Source organism: Malaclemys terrapin, chromosome 13 (assembly GCF_027887155.1).
Source record: "Malaclemys terrapin pileata isolate rMalTer1 chromosome 13, rMalTer1.hap1, whole genome shotgun sequence".
NCBI lineage: Eukaryota > Metazoa > Chordata > Testudines > Emydidae > Malaclemys > Malaclemys terrapin.
In genome coordinates, this window is record NC_071517.1 from 16571603 (window position 1) to 16590820 (window position 19218).

The window sequence follows — 19218 nt, forward strand, 5'->3', positions numbered from 1 at the left end:
TCTGGGTAGGCGCAGATTTGGTTTGCTGGGAATTGCCTCCTTAGAGCAGCTTTGGGGGCTGTGCAAAATATTCACAACAGGGGACACTGCATGTTTCAGCTCAGCTCCAGTGGGGATCCCACGGGTAGCTGAGAAGCCCCGGGGAGATGCCAGTAGAGGCCACACCCAGCCACCATAAACACGTTTTGATGACCCCAGCGTCAGAGTTTTTTTCCCCCAGCAGCAAATAAATGGACTGACAGACACGTGTGAATCTGGTCACCCTTTGTAAAGCACCTGTATAAAAATAATAAAACAACACTGGTCCGAGCTGGCCAGATGATGGTTACAATTCGTGTTGCCAAACAGTTCTGAAATTCCTCCCCTTAGAACTCAGGTGGCGTTTCCATGGCTTTGCAGAACGGCCTGGCAAAGGGAAGTCGTGTCACTTGCAGCCAGAGAAACTCCACCCATGCACCCAGGCTGAATTCACAATTGGGTTCGGACCCAAAGCCCAGTGAGGTCTGTGGGAAGACTCCCGTCTGCTCTTCGGGCCAGGCCCTTGGTTTGCAGTTGGCTGCCACTTGGGAGAAAGGTTTCTGCCCTTTGTAAATGTCTGAGTCATGTTAATAGGAATGTCTCCACATCCCTGTCCCTCACCCTCTATCCCAGTTTCTGCAGAGCATTAAAGGGGGTGGGACGGGCTTGCTGGAGCATGTGTATGTGTGAGTGAAATAAACATGCTTCTCTTGAGGTTGCAGTGAGCAAAAGCCTCCCTAGCCAAAACACGGCTGTGTAGTTCGGCAGCAAACCCCGTCTAGTGCTAGCAGGTCCCAGATTTGCCATCTCTATATGACACTCAGCGATGAGCGGTGGTGCAAGGAATTACCACAATCGTTGGCCTTGAAATATCTGGGAGGTGCTAACTGCTGCGAGTGCCTGATCCTATGAGATGCTGAGCGCGTCTGACAAGGTGCTGAGCACCTCAACCGCCCCTTAGGACAGGACAGGGCCGCAAAGGAGTGAGGATGATTAATCAGATGGGGGAAACTGACAGCAATAACAGATCATCTTACCCCACGCAGTGTTCATCGGCATCAATGACCGGCTATAGCTATGCCGGAAGAAGAGTGTCTCCTGCCAACATAGCGCTGTGCAAACGAGTGCTTTTGCCAGCAAAAGCAATGTTGCTCACCGGGGGGTGCCTTTTTCACAGCTCTGAGCAACAAAAGTTTTGTTGACATAAGTGCTAATGTAGATGTGGCCTAAATGTCTAGAGATAAGAGTATTATACTAATAATACGACCTCATACTCTTGCTTCTTCTGCCAGAGGGGCTCCCAGAGCTATTCTGCTAGGTCAACCTTGTAAGTAGAGCTGGGCAAAATCTTTTGGCTGAAACTTTTCTTCGTTAAAAACTGCAGATTTAGGTCAACCGAAACATTTCGCAAATTCATGTCAAATTCACCAGATTGTTTTGGTCTAAAATAGCAAAAAACAAACAAAAAGAAAATCCAAAAAACCAGAAACAGATTTTTTTCAGTTCAAAATGTTTCATTTAGAATTTGACTTCATTTGTTTGAAAGGTTAAAGCTCAAAAATGAAACAAAATATTTATTGCTGGGTTGATGTGAACATTTTTTCAACCTGAACTAAATTTTTTTTTTTAAACTTTTTTCAGTTTGTTGAAAGAAATATTTTTGTTTCAGGTCGAACCAAAACAATTTTCGGCCAGCAAACCAAAAAGCCAGTTATTGACACAGCCTGAGTCACTTGAGAGAGAAAGCCTTTTTATGCCCATTTTACTGAGTATAAACCAAGGCACAGAGAGAATATGTGACTTACTCGAGATCATCTGGCAAGTCAGTGGCAGAATCAGGAATGGAACCCCGGAGTCCTGGTGCCAAATTCCGAGCACTAACCATTAGACCATATTGGTAACTGCCTGGAGAAAAACTAGCCCCATCTTAATGGGCGCAGTCTCTAATTGCACCCAGGCAAAAAGGAGCTAAACCAGAGTGGGACAATCAGTGCTGGATCGGTTTGGATTGAGCTCAGGCACAAACCTCCCTCCCCAAAACAATCACCGCCAATTACACGGGGGGACGGATGGTGACACATGAGCTGCAGCGGAGGAGTGGGGAGCAGGGCAACGGTTAGTCTGTGGGCTCAAGCGGGGGGTGTTAAATGGACTCCTGGTGCTCCATGCAATTGGGACTCACCACAGCAGTCCAAGCAGACTCCCTGTCCCCAACGACTGCTGCACCTCTCCCAAGAAACCCAGCTGAATGCCAGTTCAGATCCTCCACAGACATGTCTACTGCTAGCAAAAGGCTTCCAAATGGAATCATTCAAGATCCCTCCAGCTTGGAATCCTCTCTCCCAATGACAGCACTGCAAACCAAAGAACCTACAATGGCTTTTGTAGCCCCTAGAGTAATGATCAGCCCTGCACTGGCTGCATGTGTGCTCTGAGCTGGGGAGGTCCATGCTGTTTGCTTAGTTCTTCCTTCCTGCGCTGTTGCTGAGGTGCATGGGGTGCATATTCCTGGAACCAATGCCCTGAGACAGAAGATTTCTGGTGCCAAAGAATTAACGTACCTTCATGAAAATAAGTAGAAGATGACTTGAAGTCAGGACGCACCCCTGCCTTTCAAGTTTCTTTCCCACACGACCCTTTTACCAGAGAGGGTCAAACTCTCCAGCCAGTGTCCCTTCGGCCCCAGGTCAGGATCGCTGGTAGAGTTTCATGACATTTGCATCGTGGAGTTTTTTCCACACCCTTCGCTCCAGATCGAAGTCGTGATTGGTGTAGAAGATCAGACGTTTCCGCTCCTTGTCGTAATAGTGATCTGAGTACTTCTGGTAGCCATCTGTGATGAAGCCATAGGCACTCACCTGGAAAAACCAGAAGGGTCCAGTGGGTTAGAGGGCTTCAGAAATGGGGAAGTCAAGGGCTGGAGGGGTGGCAGGGAAAGAGCTGGATGGGCATGGCTATCACAGAGGGGAGCTGCTTCCAAATGGAAAGGCGAGTCTGGGGTCCCTGCAGCTGGGGCAAGGGGCCTTTTGCCTCCCACATTGCTATATGTAGGATTCCAGTCAGACCAAGCTAGGAACTTTCACTCCAAAGAATGTCCTTCTGCTCTCACACCAACTCCTTGGAAGTCAGGGGAATTATACTCCCAGCCACACAAGAGGAGGACCAGGTCAGGTCTTCTTAACCCGTAGGGGTGTTTTTGCCATTTGTCTTATCCCCAAGTCACTGGGACACTTAGACTGTCTGCCCCATGTCAGTCTGCAATGTAGTTCCAACTGGCCAACACAGGTGCTGATGCATGACTTGTACCAGGCCTCTTCATCCCATTCCTTCCCCCCTCCTCCAGCATACCCAGAGGCTGAGTGCCCTTCCCATGAGTCTGCCAGGAATATGCTCTTCCTGAGACACTATAATCAGGAGACTTAGACCTGTCTGTCAAACCTAGGATTTTACTCCTTGAAGATTTACGTTTCGCAAGCAGCACCTATCTCATACATTGTTATTATTAGGCCCCATTGTGAGTTTTCACTGAGTTCAAACTCCCATTGTTTATGGATACCCATAATACCCATTTTCCAGATGGGGAAATGGCAAAGTTAAGGGCCCCTGATTTTCCTTAGTGCTGAGCACTCACAACTCCAAAGGAAGCCCACAGGAGCTGCAGGTGCTCAGTGCTTTTGAAAATCAGGCCCTAAATGACTCACCCAAGCCCAGAGAGGAATTCGGTGGCAGAGCTGGATTAGAATAGAGTTCCTGGCTACCAGCCCCGTGCTCAATCCCCCAAACACGCTCCCTCTCACCAGCTAGGGGCTACGGGACACTGCCTTTTGCCCATCCCAGGCAGTGTGGTGGGATCAGCAGCCCCATGGAGTCCTTACCCGGTCACAGAGATGGAGGGCAGTCAGCAGTAAGAAGGCCCCTGTGGTGGGTCTGTACATTGCCCAGTAGGACTTATCCAGACTTTGGGATCTTAGAAACCTGCAGCAGGACATAAGAAGGAGGAGCATGGTCTCCAGGTGTGATGGCTTGATTGTGGGGCAGCCTGTCCATCCCCATGTATCTGATGCATGATGCACACATTCTGAAGGCTCGTGCTTTCCACAGTACATTGGGCATTTCAACATTGAGATAAGGGTCAGCCAACCTTTGATTCGGGTTTGGTCCAGTGCTTAATTTGTGCCAGGGCTTGCCAGGGCTGAGCCTTGACACCTCTAGGCTTGGCAGTTCATAGCTCCAGTACCTCTGGGGGCTTGGCAGTTCATAGCCCCGGCACCTCTGAGCTTGCCGCGTCAGTTATGAAAGTAAAAAAATTGCTTGAGCCCCAGAACCTCTTTCATTGCAAATTAAGCACTGATTTGGTCCAACCACAAAATCAGGCCAGACAGCTGGAAAATTGGGGGGTCTCTATCACCCACATGCACCTCCACCCCTCTGAGATGCTACACTCCCAGATGCAGATTTGGTTTCCTAGGGCCCTGGGGCAGAGTAAGTGGGTGGCCCCCTCCACACCCCTTCCGCCTACAGTCCCGCCCCCATTCTGCCTGAAGCCCCGCCCCTGGCCCCCACCCCTTTGTGCCTCTTCCCCCATGTCCCGTCCCTGTCCCACCCAGGGTCTTTCTGCCTCCCCCACTGTGGCCCCAACCCATTTGCTCCTTTTTACCCCCACCTCCACTGTGGCCCCAAGACTAGAGAAGCTCTGTCCCTGTGCCACACCAGGGCCGCAGCAGGGAGAGTGAGAGCTCCTCCAGTCCCAGGGCCGCAGCGGGGATCCGGGTGCTGGGGCTTCCCCTGCCACTCCCCATGCTTCTGCAGGGGACCAGGGTCGGGGCTCTGGGGCTTCTCCTGCCCCACCTGCTCGGCGCTTCTGCTGGAGTGTGGGTCGGACACAGGAACTTCCCCTGCCGCCCTGTGGCTTCTGCCAGGGACAAGGTCAGGGGCAGTGCTGGGTCTTCCCCTGCCGCCCCGCGGCTTCTGACAGGGATGGGGTTGGGGGGGGGGTGCGCTGGGTCTTCCCACATCCCACGGCTTCTGCTGGAGAGCAGGGTTGGGACGCAGGGGGCTTCCCCACCCGTCCGGAGGCTGGATTTTTTCTGGGGGCCCCCAGTTGGCCAGTGCCCCTGAGCATGGGCCCTGTGACTAATCTGCCGCTGTACACTCCAACGTCTTGACTCATCCTGACCCTGGGCTCACTATGTGCTACTATAGAGCTCAGAATTACTCCCCCAGGTGCCTAACAGGACTCACCCTCCTTCCCCTGCACAGAGGGGTGGGGTGTTTGTCCTGAAGATTGGGTGAATGAATAGCTCCATGATGCACGGAGTCCCATCAGGAAGTACCACCCCTGAAAACAACATGGGACTGCCACGCATGGCTGACTGGCTGCCATAATGGTGCCCCATCCAGAAATGCTGGTTTTGTAGGGCTGGTCTCTAACGTTGGTCTCATCCATGACGGTGTGATGCGCACACGCATAGGGAGTCCCCTGGATAGCATTTACGGGGCGTTGCACTGGTCAGGTATCCCATGATCCCATCCACTTGTAGGACGCAAAGAGCAGTTGTAGAAGAGGCTCAGAGAAGGGGAATGAAAGCTGTTGGGGGCCTGTGTGTTTTGTGTAATGATGCATTGATGAGAGACACAAGGTAGGACACAATAAAGCCCTTGCACTCATTAGCTTGGAGGGAGCAGAGTCAGAGGAGCTATGGCTGATGTCTGCAAAATAAAGGATGGTCCATTTGGGCTCCAGTTTGCCTTTCCAGGATCTAAGCACAGGTGGGCACCCAAAGGAATTGAAAGGCATGTTTTAAAGCGGGGGGGGGGGGGGGCAAAGGAAGTAGTTTTTCCCTACGCACGGAACCTGGTACAGGTGGACATTACCACGGCAAATCACTTTGTAGGTGTCTAAAAAAGATTAGACAATTATAAAAGACTAGCAGTGGGAATCACACTAGTTAGAGTAGTAAAAAATTATTCACCCTCATCCTTCAGGACATAGAATGCTGGCAGGGTCAGGAAGAAAGTTCATTTTAGGGGGTTTATGATTTCCACTGAAATATCTAGCACTGGCCCCTGACAAAGGCAGGACACTGGACAATTCGGCCCTTATCCTGCAACTTGACTTCAGAGGAACTCTGTGGGTGGAACCCCTGCACCCATGCACTGATCCATTGGCAGGATCGGGGCCTTAATTTGTTCTGATGGGGCAAATTCGATACTCTTTTCTCTTGTATGTTGAAAAACAAACTGCCCTGCAGTCATTCCTTCTCCACCTCTCAGCTTCTTATGGGGGAAATCCACCCCTTGGCAGAAGGCCAGCATGAGGGCTAGATGCCATTGAAGTTCTGCATAAGCATTGCTTGTGTTTGCTCTCTGCATGGGGGTGAATTTCACTCCCTGTATGATTGGGGCTGTGAGGAAGAGGGCGGGGATGAAAGAATGAAGACGACGAAATCCGGCAAGCGGCCTTTCAGAGACAGCCTGACAGATGGCGCTCGCCATGGCAAATAACCCCCTGCTACTGACCTGTTTTTCATGTATCTGAGGAAATCAGGGTGAATGACCAGATAATTGTCCAGACTGAAATCCTTACTGAATCTGTCCCGTGGTCTGGGCCTAGGGAAGGAAACGGAAATAGATTCAGGATAGGTGAGTGCTTGAACCACTCATTTCACTTTGTGAAAATAATCAAGCCCCATCATGCATGCTGCTAAGCAGGGCCGGTTCCAGACACCAGCTTGTCAAGCAGGTGCTTGGGGCGACCGCTCCGGAGAGGGGCGGCATGTCCAGGTATTCGGCGGCAATTCGGCGGACGGTCCCTCACTCACCTGGGAGCGAAGGACCTCCCGCCGAATTGCTGCCACAGATCGCGATCGCGGCTTTTTTTTTATTTTGTTTTGGCTGCTTGGGGCAGCCAAAACCCTGGAGCCGGCCCTGCTGCTAAGAGCTGAAACAGACAGAAATGATGCCAACTGATACTGGAGCATTTCCCAGAACAGCACAAAAACTTCACCTTCTTGTAGCTTTATAATATAAGCAATTTGGGGCAGGGACCATCTTTTCATGGTATGTGTGTACAGGAATTAAAACAATGGGGCTCTGATCCCTCAATGGGGGATAAAGGACCAAATAACAATAAAGATGTGCCCATAATGGGTTTTTTGTTTCAACGGCAGCTCTGAAAAGCTCAAAGAAAAAATGGAAACTGAATTTTTTTAGAATTTTCAATGCATCGAAAAGTTTATAAAAATACTAGTTTGGGGTTGAATAAAATGTTTAGTTCGACCCAAAAGGAAACGGTTCATGTTGATGTTGAGATATTTTTCCCCTTTAAGTTCAAATAAATAAATGAATATGGTTAAAGGTTAATTCAAATCAAAAAGTCAAAACGTTTCATTTTGAAAACGTCAAAAAACATGAAACAAAATGTTTCCATGTGTTCAGATTTTTCCTTTTTGGGTTTTTCCTCAACCAAAACAATTTGCCCAAATCTGCACAAACTTGGGAAATATTTTGATTGGCCCAAATCTGCGGGGTTTTTGCTGGAAAACAGTTTCAGTTGAAAAATGTCACCCAGCTCTAAACAGCACATTTCATTCAGGAGAATCACAAAGTATTTGACAAGCTACTGATGTACAGGCTGTAGCATTCAGACACCCATCACTGAAATGCAGCCACTTCTGGGGCAGCACGCGACAGCCATTCCTGCAGCAATGCACAAAGGAGCAGATGGGAAGTCTGACTTCTCCAAATGAAATGACAAGGGGAATTTTTTACGTAGCTCTGCACAAAGGGAGGTGAGACTGCAGCAAGCTTCAATGTTCAAAGACAGGGTCTATGGCAGTCTGTTTTACCCGTACTGGTCCAAAAATCCCTTCCTGACATTCTTGTTCAGCAGGAGAGCCTTCAGCCACTCAAAATCCCTCGCGCCCTCCAGGAAGTGAAGGTACTTGATCTCCTAAAAAACCCACCAAGGAAGAGTTAGTGGCCAACATCAGAGGGAGATGGGCATTAAAAATTAATAGCAAACAAAAGCCCGAATTCGCTGGATTTCTTGGGCACAGAGCCAAGGTTGGTTGTTGCTAATTATACCCCCTGGAAACAAAACAGGAATGTAACTGAGCAGCAAATGGTTAGGTAGTTTGAGTGCATTTACTTGTAAAGAACAGCAAAAGACACACCCATTAGTTTCAGGGCAAAAATGATTGACACAGGTCTGAGCTCTGATAGCACAGTGATGAGCAAGACATAGGTTCATAGGTAGAGAGACAGGTGAGAGAGAGTATCAGGGGGTAGCCGTGTTAGTCTGTATCTACAAAAACAACAAAGAGTCTGGTGGCACCTTAAAGACTAACAGATTTATTTAGGTGAGAGAGAGGGAAAAGACAGATTAGATCCGATCTATAACTACAGACAGAGAATCATTAACTCAGTAGTTCACACCCTTTTCAATACTGGACGCTCCCACCACCCCCAGATTTCCCCTCCCATTTAGCCAGGTAGATAGGGCAGGGTTGTCATGCTGACAACTGGCAGACATTTGTTAGATAAATAGTTTATTTGTTGAAGAATGAAGTCTGGGGCCATCCAAAATTATTCAAGAACTTGACTCAAATTCACAAATAGTTTTGGCCAAACAAACAAATAAACAAAAAATTAGAAAAGTTTGAATCACTTTGTTTCAACATTTTCAAAATGAAACATTTCAAATTTTCATTTTAAAACAATGTTTCATTTAGAAATGTCACTAGATTTATTATAAAGAACAAACAAACAAAAACCAGTAAAAACCACCCCAAGAGAAAATGAACAAAAATTGTTTCAGGTCGACCAGAAACTAGTTTTTTGGGGGGATTTTTCGATTTGGCCCCAGAACTGAAAAATCAATTGTTTGCTCAGCTTTAGTCATGACCCCGATGTCTGTTCCCAACCCCCAGCTGACAACCTCTCAAATCAGTTAGATACAATTAGGTTCGATTGAACTGAAAAGTGATCCGAGGCCAACTTCTACCCCACAGCTTCCCCTGGATTTTCCCCAATAACCCAGCCATCGGAGCAGAATTCAGTGCACCAGAGTAACCTGATCTCACACCTCTACGGCAAATTTCATCTCAAAGGTGCCCATACCACTTTACAATGACTCAGCTATGAACACAGATCACGTCATCCACCTCTGGGATGAATTACAGTAGCTGATTAGCAGCCTACAACAACACTGCATAGTGCTTTAGAACAAGACGTGAAGAACACTATTTCAAACTGAAATTGCAGGGGGGGCGGATAGGTAAATGACACATAATCCGGCCATGACACTGGGAATAGTGCCTAGCTCTTGCCAAAATAAATGTAAAGGGATGTTTAATAACCATAAATGGTCAGGGCCTCAGTATGACGTCTCCTCCCAAAGGAGGAACATCCAGCATCGCACGGCACTCTACCACCAGGCCACGTCAGGGCTGACTGAGGGGAAGAGCGACCCAACATAGCTTCTCTACAGCACTTGGGTGTTCCATGAAGACTTTCCATCCAAGTATTGACCCAACCCATCTCTGCTCAGCTAGGAGAGCTGACAAAAATCACAGCACAAGGTGGCTGCAGGCCAAAAGCCTCTACCTTGGAGTGATATAGGGCAGAACGGAGTTGCATTAATGCCAACTGCCTGAACAGGTCATGTTTTTGAGTTGGATCCATGCCTTGCTACTGGCTGGGACAGAGGCCACGGAAGCGAGGAGCGTAGCAAGCCAGAAATGCTTTACTTTACTGTGTTGGCTGGCTCAGAGCACTTCCACAGCACACTGCAAAACAACTCCTAGAGTGACACAGATTAGTGCAGTGCTCAGAACCAGGGCCGCCCAGAGGATTCAGGGGGCCTGGGGTCTTCCCGCCGCCGAATTGCCGCCGAAGACCCGGCACTTCGGCGGTGGGTCCCGGGGCAGAAGGATCCCCCCACCGCCAAATTGCTGCCGAAGACCCGGAGCGGAAGAAGCTCCGGGGGCCTGGGCCCCGCGACAGTTTTCCGGGGCCCCCGGAGCGAGTTAAGGACCCTGCTCCAGGGGCCCCGAAAAACTCTCATGGGGGCCCCTGCGGGGCCCGGGGCAAATTGCCCCACTTGCTCCCCCCCGGCGGCCCTGCTCAGAACCCTGGGCTACACCCCCAGCACTCCTAAGCCCAGCTCCTCCAAGGTGCCTCACTCAGTGGGAGTTAGGGGCCTAAATACCTTTGGGGATCTGGACCCTAGCATCTAAGTTGGGCTAGTGCAGCACCAGTTTGGCCACACCTACTTGGAATGACTCAAGTGTGCCTTGTCAGTGTGGATGCTTGACTGGGCTAACTCAGGCTCCCAGACCCAGGCATTCAGACCTGGGCTAACTCTGCTGTGACCTGAGATGCCTCTGCCCTGCTGCCCTTCACATGGGTCAGGATCAGAAACGCAGGCCATAGGCAAAGCAGAACTTTGCCAAGGGCATGTTACACAAGTCATCTGCCTGACTTACTTTTCCCATTGGGATCTTGCTGAATTTGCTCCCCAGCACCACAATAGAGGCCACCAAGGAGTAGGCTGTGAATCCATAGAAGGACGTTTTTGTTCCCACGTCTTTTTCGTAACCTTTGATCACGGCACCACTCACCCTGGGCCAGAAAATCAAACAGAATTGCAAAGTCAGCAGCATATTGGTTTAATCACTGGGCTGGCATTCCCAGCAGGGCTGGGGGAACTGGTTTGGCCAAAATAACCTTGAACCAAAACAAGCGTTGAACCTGAGCCTCCTAGGAACCGCCTCACACTCTGGGCTGGACAGCCACAGCGGGAAATGAATCCAGATGGAACCTTCCCTGAGGCTCAGAAACATGCTGTTCGCAGGGCCGTCCCTACCCATACGCAAAGTACGCAGCTGCATAGGGCACCAGGGAATTTGGGGCACCACATTTCCTGGTGCCCTGCATAGCTGTGTGCTGCTGCAGCTCTTGCTCCGGCTCTTCCCCTGGGCCCCTGCCCCGCCCCCACTCCACCCCTTCCCCAAAGCCCCCACCCCTGCTCCGCCCCAGCCCCGCCTCTTCCCACCCCTGCTCCGCCCCAGCCCCGCCTCTTCCCACCCCTGCTCTGCCCCAGATCCGCCCCCCCCACTCCCCTGAGGACTGCTGCCTGGGTCGGGCCTGCACTCACTGGCGGCGGTAAGTGCAGCGACCTGGCCCCAGCCCGCTCCGCTCCGCCGGCTCCCAGCTGTGCCGCTGGTGAGTGCTGGGGGGCGGTTCCCTCTGCCTCCCAAGGCTGGGAGCCAAGGGAGCACAGCGGGCTGGGGCCAGGGCCAGCCCCCCCATGGAGGCCTGGGGCCCCACACAACCCTCCTGCAGGGGGGTGCGTAGGGCACCAAAATAGCTAGGGACGGCCCTGCCTGTTCACACTGTTTTGGATTCCCATCCCCATTTTCACTTGCAATCTCCGCACCTCTAGATCCCAGTGTGGCACTAGAAGTGACAAAATACCACAGCCACAGCTATAGTTTTTTGTCCCAGCCAGAAATAAGATGACCTGGGAATAGCATAAGAAAGCCCATCCCTCTGAGATTTCCAGTCTGAACTACAGACCAGGGAGGTTTAAATAAGGTTGAGCACATAGGTTATTTAGCCTTGGACTTCGCAGGCCAGTAGCAATGACTTGGAAATATGGTTAAAACATAAAAAGAACGAGGAGTACTTGTGGTACCTTAGAGACTAACAAATTGATTTGAGTATAAGCTCATGGTTAAAACATGGCTCTGGAGTTTTTTGTGGGATCATCTCTGTAGAGGGAGTAGAAGGGTGTAGAGGAGAGTGGGGGGATAGAGAAAAGTGCATGATGGAGAAAGGAAAGTAACAGGAAGCTGCGCCTCTTACCGGAACACGTAGTCATGGGAGTCGATCTCCTGGCCCATTCCAGAGTTGTTTAATATCCCCCCATTCCCCACCACGGCACAGCTGATGCAGGTCGGCCTCTGCTTGCTGTTGTTGGCCAGGAGGACTTGCTGGTAGGGGTTGGGTGGCAGCATCGTTATGACCTCCTTCACCACTGAAACACAGACAGGTGGTTTCCATCAAGGAGGATGAGTGAATGGTGCATTTTTGGAGAGCTTTCGGGCTGGGAAGGGAACACCCGGAAAGTGCCATATGTGAACTACCCTGTGGGCCATCTAGTTTGTTACCCCGTTTCTGACAGCAGCCACACGGGATGCGTCGGAGGCAATACCTTCACATCTTTGGAATGCAACAATACACCATGGAGGGAAATTCCTTCCTGATCCCAACTGGCAATCAGTTTATGGCCTGGAGCATGAGGGCTGACAGCGCACCTAACTGTTATCCTAACTAGTGTGGCTGCTGCTGCTGCCTTGCCTATTGGTATACTTGCCCATACCTTCTTGGATACTTAATACACTACTTGCTTCAAGAGTCCACCAAATAAAGCAGCCATCAAAAAAACACCGTAGTCTTTGCAATGAAAAGAAACCATGGGCCCGATTCACCACGGCATTACTCTTGTTTGCCTTCAGTGAAACGCCATGACTTCAGTGGGGTTATATGGCAGTGATGCAGTGGTAAATTAGGGCCCATGCCTCAGGGTCAGCACAAAATTGGGAGCTGATGGAGGGACTGGCCTGCTCTGGGAACTGACAAAGAAGTGGAAGACACCTCCCTGAGGAACCATTGAGGGCGTGTCCCAGCTTGGGAGTTCTGTCCCGGGACTTCGAGTGGGGAGAGGGCACCCTGTGAGCGTCAGGGAGGGAGCAGGCCCAGCCCAGCCCACCATCCCTTTGCTGGACGCACATGAGTAATTCAGCTCCATAAAGCCGAACGGTGGTTTGAAATGCTCCAGGCGTTCCCACTCGCTGTGGTTGAAGTGTCTCCTGTCTATGAAGAGCGTGATGTTGGGCAGGAAAAGGTCCCTCAGCCAGGCAGACTTGGCGGCTTTGGCCCTCACCGCATCGGGGCAGCGCTGGAAGCACAGAAGATAGGGTTGTAAGGAAGCAGACAAGGGTTACGTGATGGCCGCCATCTTAGCTGCTACACCAGGGACTGAGCCAGGGCCTTCACGCTGCAGCAGTTAAGTGCCAAGCCCTCCCAGACGCAGGCTGCGCTAGAATACCCACCCAGGGGCACTTGCTCTTGCCTCAGAAAAATGCCATTATGGTTTTATGATGCAGAGGCTGACCAGGCCTTGCTGAATGCGCTTGCTGCCCCCTGCCCTGAACGAGGCCTCCATGGCCTTATGCTCCTGGACACAGAGCCCATGCCATGCACAGCAGGACATCCCCTTGCACCAGCTCTCAATGTGCATATCTGCCCAGGCCCCAACCACGCCTCCTTTCTTTGGAGCCACACCCCCTTCAGCCTCACTGTGGTGCACATCCCCTTACGGCTGCTTCCACTGGGTTACACGCCTCCCTGCTTTCTGCATCTCCTCCCACAATGCAGGCAGCATGCTGCCAGCTCTGAATTAACCCATTTTAAAAATCAAAGGTAAAAGCATCACTCCCTTCAGTGTGCTTCTACTTGCAATGATCAGGAGTTGACTGTTTGCGTGCAGGAGCAACAGAAACCTGCACCTGATCAGTTCGATCCTCCACCTGCAGGTACAGGCAGAGAGCGGCTCTGGCCTGGCTGATCTTGAGCACAAGCTAACTATATGGCTGTTTGCGGCACTGTTCTTTCAGAAGCCTGGAACTCGCAGGCCAGCCCTTTTTTATGTAACCCACACACCTCCTGAGTGTGGTGTTCGGTCCCCTCTAGTGGCACCGAGACCCCTTAGAGATTAATGAGTCTGGTCTACAGCCTTAGCTAAGGGCCATGTGGCTTTTAGCTCATGCAGTAGAGGCTCATGCATGTAGTTTCAGCGGTGCCCTGGTTCGATCCTGTTACACTCTTATTATTATTGATTTGTGTTGCGATAGCACCTGGGAACCCCAGTCTTAGACCAGGACCCTATTGGGCTGGGCCTGGTACAAACCCAGAACTGAAAGACACGTCCTGCCCCAAAGAATTTACAATCCAGCTCTAGCTGTGCTACCAGAAATAGAGGTAACAATAGGACTCACTGCAGCACGAGCTGGCTACGCCCAGCTCAAGTACTCCTTTGCAGGAAGTTAGGGCCCTGAGCTTATCTGGGTTTAAGAGACTGCCTTAGGCCAGCATTGTAGCAAATCTCACAAGCCGCATCAGCCCTTCAGGCTGCACTTTGGGCAGCTCAGCAAAGTGAGCGCTGATTGACAGGAAGAAACTTCCCAAAATCTAGTTACTTCCTGCAGCAAGTTGGTTTTAAGCCCCAAGCTTCTGTCTGCGGCCTGCGGCTCCAACTCCCTGAAGCTTTAAGGCCTAGTCAAGGATTATTGCAGTACAAAATGGGTTGATTTCTGAGCTATTAGCATTGACTGGAAGATTAACTAAACTCTGCTCAAGGCCGTGCGCTAGTTAAAGGCACCTTAATGACTTGTAGGACAGCTGCACCAGCCCTGCCTGCATTCATACTCATCAGCACTCTTCAGATACGCAGGGAAATCATTGGTTTCAGAGTAGCAGCCGTGTTAGTCTGTATCCGCAAAAAGAACAGGAGTACTTGTGGCACCTTAGAGACTAACAAATGTATTTGAGCATAAGCTTTCGTGGGCTAAAACCCACTTCATCGGATGCATGCAGTGGAAAATACAGTAGGAAGATTGTATATGTGTGTATATATATATATATATATATACACACACACACACACACACACACACACACAGAACATGAAACAATGGATGTTACCATACACACTGTAACGAGAGTGATCAGTTAAGGTGAGCTATTACCTTAATAAATGGACACAAATCAGACATCAAGAATTATAACATTCAAAAACCAGTTGGAGAACACTTCAATCTCCCTGGTCACTCGATTACAGACCTAAAAGTCACAATATTACAACAAAAAAACTTCAAGAACAGACTCCAACGAGAGACTGCTGAATTGGAATTAATTTGCAAACTTGACACCATTAAATTAGGCTTGAATAAAGACTGGGAGTGGATGGATCATTACACGAAGTAAAACTATTTCCCCATGTTTATTTCCCCCCCTCCCCCCTTACAGTTCCTCACACCTTCTTGTCAGCTGCTGGAAATGGGCCATTTTGATTACCGCTACAAAAAAAAATTATTTTTTTTTCTCTCCTGCTGATAATAGCTCACCTTAACTGATCACTCATTACAGTGTGTATGGTAACACCCATTGTTTCATGTTCTCCGTGTGTATGTATGTAAGGGTGCGGTCTCACCCCTGCAGCACCCCCTACTGGTTGCTTGGGGGAATCAGCTCATCCAGCAGCTGGAGTGCCCTCTGCAGGCCAGTGATCTGCCTTGTCCCGACTTCTGGCCCCTGTGTCCCTCCCAGGACCCAGGACCCCTATTACTGGGATGCTGCCCGCTGGCAGTACCCCACAGATCGGGTCTCCCCTCCCTGGGGAACCCCCACCCACTATCCCCACCTTGCCTCAGCACTAGGCCACTGCCAGTCACCAACTAGCCCCCACTCCCTCGGGCAGACTGCAGTATAGGCCACTCATCACTAGCAAGGAGGGTTTGGACCTGCTGCCTTAGACTAGCCCTGGGCTGCTCTCTGCAACCCCCAGTACCCCTTGGCCTAATACTAGGCCACAGCCTGGGGCTTTCCAGGCTGGAGCTCCCCAGCCCTGCTCCACTACAGGTACCCTATGTCTAGCTCTCTGCAGTCAGGCCCTTCTCTCCCTGAGCACAGAGAGAAACTCTGACTTAAGTGCTTGGCTCCCTGCCTTTATAGGGCCTGCCGAGTCTGTTTGGGGCGTGGCCCCAGCTGCAGCCACTTCCCCCAATCAGCTCAGCCTTCACAATGCCTGCTCCCTAGGCTATCTCAGGCCCTTCCAGGCCGGAGCAGGTGTCCACCCTGCTACTATATATATATATATATATATATCTCCTCCTACTGTATTTTCCACTGCATGCATCCGATGAAGTGGGTTTTAGCCCACGAAAGCTTATGCTCAAATACATTTGTTAGTCTCTAAGGTGCCACAAGTACTTCTGTTCTTTTTAGGGAAATCATTGTGACATATTCTTGATTGTGAATGCTGCAGGCGTTATTTGGAAAGCTCACAGATGCTCACAGCCAGTCGCCTTAGAATCCCTGAGACTCCCACCGCTGCCACGCAGTGGTAGGTCAACAAACCACAAAGGGGATGTGTTGAGTCTAATCCATGGGTTGGCTGGAGTTACCCGTTCCCTTCTGTGGCCTGTCCACACAGAATGTGAGTCTGTTACTCAAGCATCACATCATTGGGCGCTGGCCGGATAGTTCTGTGTCTGTGAGATTTTCATCCCTGCTTCTGCACACTGACAGCATCTACTGTCCAAGGCTCCTCAGACAATTTCACTAGCCCTGTGGCCTCACCCCACTGATGTGAGTTATTGTTATTTGTATTAAGCTAGTGTAACCCACACACCTCTTGAGTGTGGGGTTCTGTCCCATCTAGTAGCACCAAGACCACTTAGAGAGAGAGAGAAAATGAATCTGCTCTACAGCCTTAGCTAACAGGCAGTTGGCTTTTAGCTCATGCACTATGTTCCCGAAGTCCTCGGTTCAATCCTGCCTGGCGACGACCAGGGTCAGTTGGCATTACAGTAGTACCTAGAGATCAGTGCTGCTAATACACAGTCAGGCAACCCCTGCCCCCAAAGAGCTTACAATTAACTAGTCAAGATAGCCAAGAGCAGGAGAAAGGAAGAATTATTATCCCCATTTTACAGATGAGAAAGAGAGGTGAAGTGACTCGCCCAAGGTCACACTGAAAGTCTGTGGCAAAGCTAGGTATAGAACCCAGGGTATAGAACCCTACCCCCATTTGACTGCTATAATCACAAGAGCCTTCTTCTTCTTGAGCTAGGTGAGTATTAAGCCATGTTACAGGTGGGGAAACAGAGGCATTGGACCAGTACGGGCTGGACTTTCAGTGGTGCTAAGCACCCACAGCTCCCATTGATTTCAGCTGTACATTCTGAGAAACACCACTGCCTTCCACTGAGATCAGAATCCAGCCTGGTGCATACCAAAGGCAATGGGGACAGCCACGGTGTGTGCCAGCGTAACACTGAAAGACCCCACTTGTCGGTGGCGGGATCGAACCTGGGGCCTCGGGGAGCTTAAAGCACTGGCCTCTACTGCATGAGCTAAAAGCCAACTGGCTCTTAGCAAAGGCTCTAGAGCAGAGTCATTTTATCTCTCTCGCTAAATAGTCTCGGTGCCACTAGCGGGGACACACCACCACCTGCAGAAGGTGTGTGGATTACACCAGGTTCCAGCTACTAGCTGCCTTTGGGCACAGGTGGATTTCCTGAATAGCTTTGAAAGCTGCAAATGAAGATGAATGGTCTGGCAGAAGCCTGGAAGGCATCTACAACTCTCTGAGCCCAGCAATGGCGAAGCAGGAAGGATGGAGGGCAAAGCCCCACACAACGCTGCTTCGCCAACAGAGGAAACTGCGCTGTGCACGCAAGTGCTGCCAGTCTCCTCTTTTGCGGTTATTGTGTGACACTTGTCTATTACACTAATGGGAACACACCTAATTCTATTTGCCTTTTTTTTTTTAAATGAGTGCAGTGTAGAGAGCAGTGAAGGATGTTCCTGCATGTCTATTGTTATCCATGCAAATACCGTATCAACAGCAAAGCGTTATTTCACTTGGGCGGTTTGGTCTCTAGTGACTCAGGTCATTCCTTCTCTGCCGGCAGCTGCATGACACTGCTCTAGGCTTAGAGCTTGTCACAAGCTCCTAAATTCACACAGGGCCAGCGTGGCACAATAGGTGGGTGGATGATTTCTAGGGGAAAACCCAGTGAAGCAAGATGTGCAGGAGATGGTGAATCAGTAACAAGCGCTGCTTCTCCCCTGAGACTCACTATCAGAACCTATGCACCCTTAGGGGCTGAATGATGGGTCATATTTTGGGTGAAATCTAAAACATGAGGTCCTGGCATATGTGTTCATTAAATATCCCATGCCACTTTTTGTAAGACTCTGGGAGCCTCATCCCCCATGTGCTGGCCAAAATCCAACGCGAGCAATTAAGTTCTGCCTAGTGAAATTTTGTGTAGTTTTAGTTGAATAAGGTGTCCTTAACTTCCTGTCTTAAACTGACACCCAGCGTCACTTTGTGCTGGTCTGCCAGCCACTGCTCTCCACCCCAGAGATAGCTGCATTGGAGCAGTGGGCAACGTGATTTCTATGGGGAAAAAGTTAATACATTCATTTGGGGATCCATTTGTGACCCAAAAACCCCTTAATGACAACTGGCAAGGCGGGTTACAGGAATATCGTGATTCTGGGTATGTACATTCTGGGTCACCAAAGAATGTCATGGGAGTTCTTACTGGTCATTCATAGCATTGTGAAATGTATGTACAGATACTATTGGAGTTATGTACATATACTGAAAATATGTTTTAAAGTCTGGATCAAGGCAGAGCTGACAAATAGGCTTTTTGTCAGACAAGGGATGTTTACTGACTGGGTGCACTGTGGAAAAGTAAATTAAGTATTGTCTCATTCACAGTGGGTCTCCTGTCACCTGTTTATGCTGAATGCCGATGAAAGATTGTAAGAATTTCAGAAAGAAACTAACAGGTAGAAAAATACAGTGGGAGAAGAGAACCTTATATGGAGATACACTTCAAAGGTTTGCTGGACTATATTTGGGGAACAAAAAAAGACACCCCAGCATCTTGCACCTAGGAAGTAAATGGGCAGTGCATTTACATTCATGAAAATGGGATCACAAGCAGATTTGGTTGGAAACATAGCAGGAGACTTTGGGCGAGATAAGACTTCTTTAGACAGGAGATTAGCCTGTTAAGTTTAGTCTCTATGACTTTATGTGTAACCTTTTGTTTCTCTCACCCTTACTCCTAGGTGCCGACTTTCTTAAACACACCCCTGACCGACAAAAGTTTTACCAACGAAAGTGCAGTGTAGACATGGCTGTGTCGACACTGCCACTTTCAGCGCAAAAAGTTTAGTCATTCGGGGGGGGGGGGGGGTGTTTTTTCACACCCCTGACCGACAATAGGTTTACTGATGAAAAGCGCCGGTGTGGACAGCACTGTGTTGGCGTGAGACACTTTCCCGCTGACAAAGCTACCATCCCTCATTGGGGGTGGCTTTATTTTGTCG

At 49.8% G+C, this 19218-nt stretch overlaps 1 protein-coding gene across 1 annotated transcript in view; it reads right to left on the reverse strand.

Annotated features, from left to right (window-relative positions):
• Positions 1-269: 269 nt before the first annotated feature.
• Positions 270-19218, reverse strand: part of ST6GALNAC1 (ST6 N-acetylgalactosaminide alpha-2,6-sialyltransferase 1) — a 28480-nt gene continuing 9531 nt past the window's right edge. The window contains exons 3-9 of the mRNA XM_054046703.1: positions 12814-12982; positions 11887-12058; positions 10506-10641; positions 7866-7969; positions 6538-6627; positions 3894-3993; positions 270-2876 (exon numbers count right to left, since the gene is read on the reverse strand). Of these exons, the coding sequence (XP_053902678.1) occupies positions 2706-2876; positions 3894-3993; positions 6538-6627; positions 7866-7969; positions 10506-10641; positions 11887-12058; positions 12814-12982 (942 nt within the window). The 3' untranslated portion in view covers positions 270-2705. The remainder of the gene's footprint in view (positions 2877-3893; positions 3994-6537; positions 6628-7865; positions 7970-10505; positions 10642-11886; positions 12059-12813; positions 12983-19218) is intronic.